At 38.1% G+C, this 4063-nt stretch overlaps 1 protein-coding gene across 1 annotated transcript in view; it reads right to left on the bottom strand.

The window, feature by feature from the left end:
* INO80 (INO80 complex subunit) overlaps window positions 1-4063 on the bottom strand; it is a 123751-nt gene that overhangs the window by 22254 nt on the left and 97434 nt on the right. Inside the window, exon 28 of the mRNA XM_008049101.1 lies at window positions 1391-1463. Coding sequence (XP_008047292.1) covers window positions 1391-1463 — 73 coding nt within the window. The remainder of the gene's footprint in view (window positions 1-1390; window positions 1464-4063) is intronic.

Genomic DNA, 4063 nt, shown 5'->3' with positions numbered 1-4063 from the left:
AAAAAAAAAAAAAAAAAGAAAAGAAACTAATGGAGCAACAGCATGGCAGAGGATGAATTTGCATCAACAGGTATGGAGCTGGAAACTGAGACAGGAGTTAAAAAACTCAGCTAGGAGAAAGTGATGAAATCTTCTCACATTGAGAGTATGACTATACTGGGACTGTATGAAATGCTTTAAAAATAGAGCAGAGAACCAAGAAAAACAAGAAGAAAGGCAAGTTTCTACTATATGGTATGGCATCAAGTGAGTCACTACATTAGAGAACCCACAAGAACAATACCCACCACTGATAACCTCCCACCTCCCCAGAGGATGACAAATAATAATGTGCATCTAGCCAGTTATGCCTGCAGTGGTCTTCAGACCCTGAAGCTCTAACCCACCTGACTGACTGACTGAAGAAGAGATTTAGATGCCAAGGAAGGTACAGCTGAGTCTGTACCTTCTGACACTACAGAATCTATAATATCAGATTAGTGATACTACAGAATCTGTTTTTCATTCTTGAAGCCAGGCAGTTCTATGGCATAGACGTTAATAAGGAAAAAGAGTAGACACAGCTTAGGAGTAGAGACAAGGAAACAGGATCTAGTTCCAGCTTTACTACTTCGAGTCTTTTCAAGTCTCTTCACCCCTGTACCTCACTTCTCCATGACACTCCTGAGTTTGCATCTTCCTCATACTTGTGGGGATTTTGATGTTCTGTGTGTTAGAGAGGCATCACAATAGTCACATTGAGTGCCATGCCATTTTTAGAGTCATGCTTTTATAAGACAATTTCCCATTATGCATTTTTAAACCTCGAGGTTACTAAAACTGTTATCAAATATATCTGGATCTTAAGAATAATTCTGAGAGTCAAAAGGAATGTTCTTTCCTCCTCCTTTTCAGACACTGAAGTATTCCTGCAAGGAGACGGGGTAGGAAAGAATGGGTAATTTGTTGAAATGTCTTTTTTTAATTCTAAGTTTGAAATTACTCATTTCACTGCTCTCCAACTACCTTTTGAAGTCTAGAATACAAAAACATACGTTTTCCATAACACATTAAGAGTAATGAAACAATCCTTTCTGATTTATTCAATTATAGCTCCTAAAACAAATCTGGTTTCCCCAATATATCCCAAATGTTTATAACAGTCTCAGACACATAGTAGACATTCATGAAATATTTGTTGAATGAATGTATAAGAAGCTTATTCAAATAAAAAATCCAAAAGGAAAGTTAAGATGTTCCAGTTCCAGTCAAAGTGCAACTACAGTCTCTTAATACAGTAAAAGGCAAAGAAATAAAAAGTTTGAGACACAAAGCAGAATGTAAAAACAAACAATGACATGTTTATAGTAGAAAACCTACAAGTCCAATGTATTGTGCCCTCATTACTTACTGTATCCGCAGCAGTAAGATTGATACCCAGTCCTCCAGCTCGTGTGCTTAACAGGAACACAAAGATGTCATTCCTGCAAAAATGAGAGGGATATGTTAAGAGGAAATACTGAAAAGGAAAAATAGCATGTGCTAAAAGAGAAGGATCTCTGAATACAGACCATAGAGTCTAGGGTTAGAAAGAGTTTTGGTGATTACCTAGGCCTGATGTGTATTTCCTTAAAGCACTGTACAAAGATGCTTTGTTGCTAAAAGGAAATGATAGAGGTTATCCTCCAACTGGCAGACAAAGTTTTGCTGCCTGCTAATAATTGACTCAGATGTAACACAAAAACATGTAGCAAATATAACAGAAAAATGTTACCACGGAAATACAGACTCTCTCTATGCAATAGTCATATTTATATTTTTAATAAGTCAAACCATTCCTAGTTCATACAGAGAGGCCGAATAAATCAGTATTTCCTGGTTTCCCCCTTGGAATTATGACTTCTAATAGTTTGGGAACTAACGATTATTACTCCAAAGCACTCATCTTTAAAGTGAAGAAAGTGGCCGGGCTCGGTGGCTCAGCCTGTAATCCCGCGCCTTTGGGAGTGGATTGCCTGAGCCCGCGGGTTCGAGACCCGCCTGGGCAGCAAGACCTCATCCCTACAATAAATAAAAAAATCAGTCGGGCATGGTAGCGCGCGCCTGTAATTCCGGCTACTTGGAAGGCTGAGGCAGAAGGATCGCTGGAGCCCAGCAGGTCGAGGCTGCGGTGGCCGGAAGCGGCCACTGCACTCCAGTCTAGGCGACTGAGTGAGATTCCAACTCAAAAAAATAAATAAATAAAAATAAAGTGAAGAAAGTGAGTCCTAAAAAAATGACCTAAGGTCAGGACTGAGACCTAGGCCATGACTAGGCTAATTTTTCTTTTCTTTTTTTTATTGTACTGACGCGGTCTCGCCAAGTTGACCAGGCTGGTCTTGAACCCGCAGGCTCAGGCAATCCACTCACATCGGCTTCCCAAAATGCTAGGATTACAGGCTAAGCCACCAAGCTTGGCCTAGGCCATGACTTTTATATACTACATTGAACTTAGGATCAGTCCATGAAGACAGGCTAGAAGTACTTCACATGAATGCCAACACAGTCCTTAAATTCAAATTATTCGATATAGTTTTCTCAGTTTCCTTCTACATCCCATGCCCTTTTAAAGCAACACAGGATTAGGAATAAACCAGTAGGTAACACTGTCATTGATTCAAGCAACAAATATTTATTGAATATCTTCTAGGAACAAGGCCCATGCCAGATCACAAGGAATAGGCTTTTGACTGTTAGATTTATTTATGTAGACACATACTCCCAAATAGGGGCTCAATCTTAGTCCAGTAATTACAGCTCACATAAATAAAGCTTAAGATTGTCTTACATTTGCATGTTCTTGCCACCCCAAGTTATTTTCCAGAACATTTCTAAGGGAAAGGGACTGTATTATACTGACAGTCCTCTAAGCAAACTTGACAGTCCTCTAAGTCAAGCTTCTAATTCCTTTTCATCATGTCTTTAGTAAGGAATTGGAAATTCATTTAGATCAGTGTTATTTAAACTGCAGGCCACACCTATCATTGGTCATGAAATCAGTTTGGTGATCTGGACTGCATTAGATAAACTAATTACAGAGAAAAAGAGATCAGAAAACATTCTAATGCATCACAGGCCATAAAAGTATTATGAAGTTTCAGATATCGTATAAAGGTACTAAAAGCACAATGCAAAATCAAGTTTTATTCTATGGGTTCCAGTAAAAAACAAACAAACAAACAAACAAACATTATCATCAGGATGATCTCATCCCTTCAGGCTATTCTTCCTTGGTAAAGTCACTTGACTGCTGAAAGTCTATTTCCTGGACCATAAAATGAAGATACAACAAACAGCTGAAGTGACTAACTGATGTCATGTCAACATCAAACAAATATCAGTGAATGAACTGTTTTGAAATAAGCATCCTGGTTATTAATCACTAAGCTGGGTAGGTCCTAGTAGAAATGTGCCCATTATTTGCATTCAATTAAACACAACTTTCCTAGGGGCAGGCATGGATAACAGAACGTGAGTGGAAACCTCTCTAAGGTCATAATTCCAAAAGCTTTGTACTCCTATGAAAGTTCTACTAATTTATCCTTGAATTTTATTATTAAGTTTAATATTTCATTAATTTTAATTATTTGATTTATATCATGTTTTATGTTTAAATCATACAGAGCAAACCAAAGAGGTGAAGGGCATCTGACAGTTTACAAACATTTTCCCACACATACAGGATGATGTAAATCAAAGTGTGGTAATTAATGGGCCCAAAGAAGAATATTTAATCACAGTAAGATTTCACATAAATTTTAGGTCACTCTAGTCTTTAAAGAATAACCGGAACTTGAGTCTATAATACTGAGTGACCTCTCACAGAAACAAAGATCCGAGTATCACATGTTCTCACTCATATCATGGACCTTGAACATCCAATGTAATACTGTAAGAAAATGACTGACGGTACTGGGAAACTATGGTGGGGGGGATGGGATTAACAGTAGCAAATATCTGTCTGGGGAAGGGGAAACACCTCTTATTAACAGGGTGCCTGAATGAAACGTAATTGTACACCTAACCCTTAACTGTACCCCACAAA

Source organism: Carlito syrichta, unplaced genomic scaffold, assembly GCF_000164805.1.
Source record: "Carlito syrichta isolate Samal-C Ts95f unplaced genomic scaffold, Tarsius_syrichta-2.0.1 Scaffold130527, whole genome shotgun sequence".
Taxonomy (NCBI): domain Eukaryota; kingdom Metazoa; phylum Chordata; class Mammalia; order Primates; family Tarsiidae; genus Carlito; species Carlito syrichta.
Note: the sequence above shows the minus strand (reverse complement) of the source record. Positions and strands in the feature narration are given on the sequence as shown.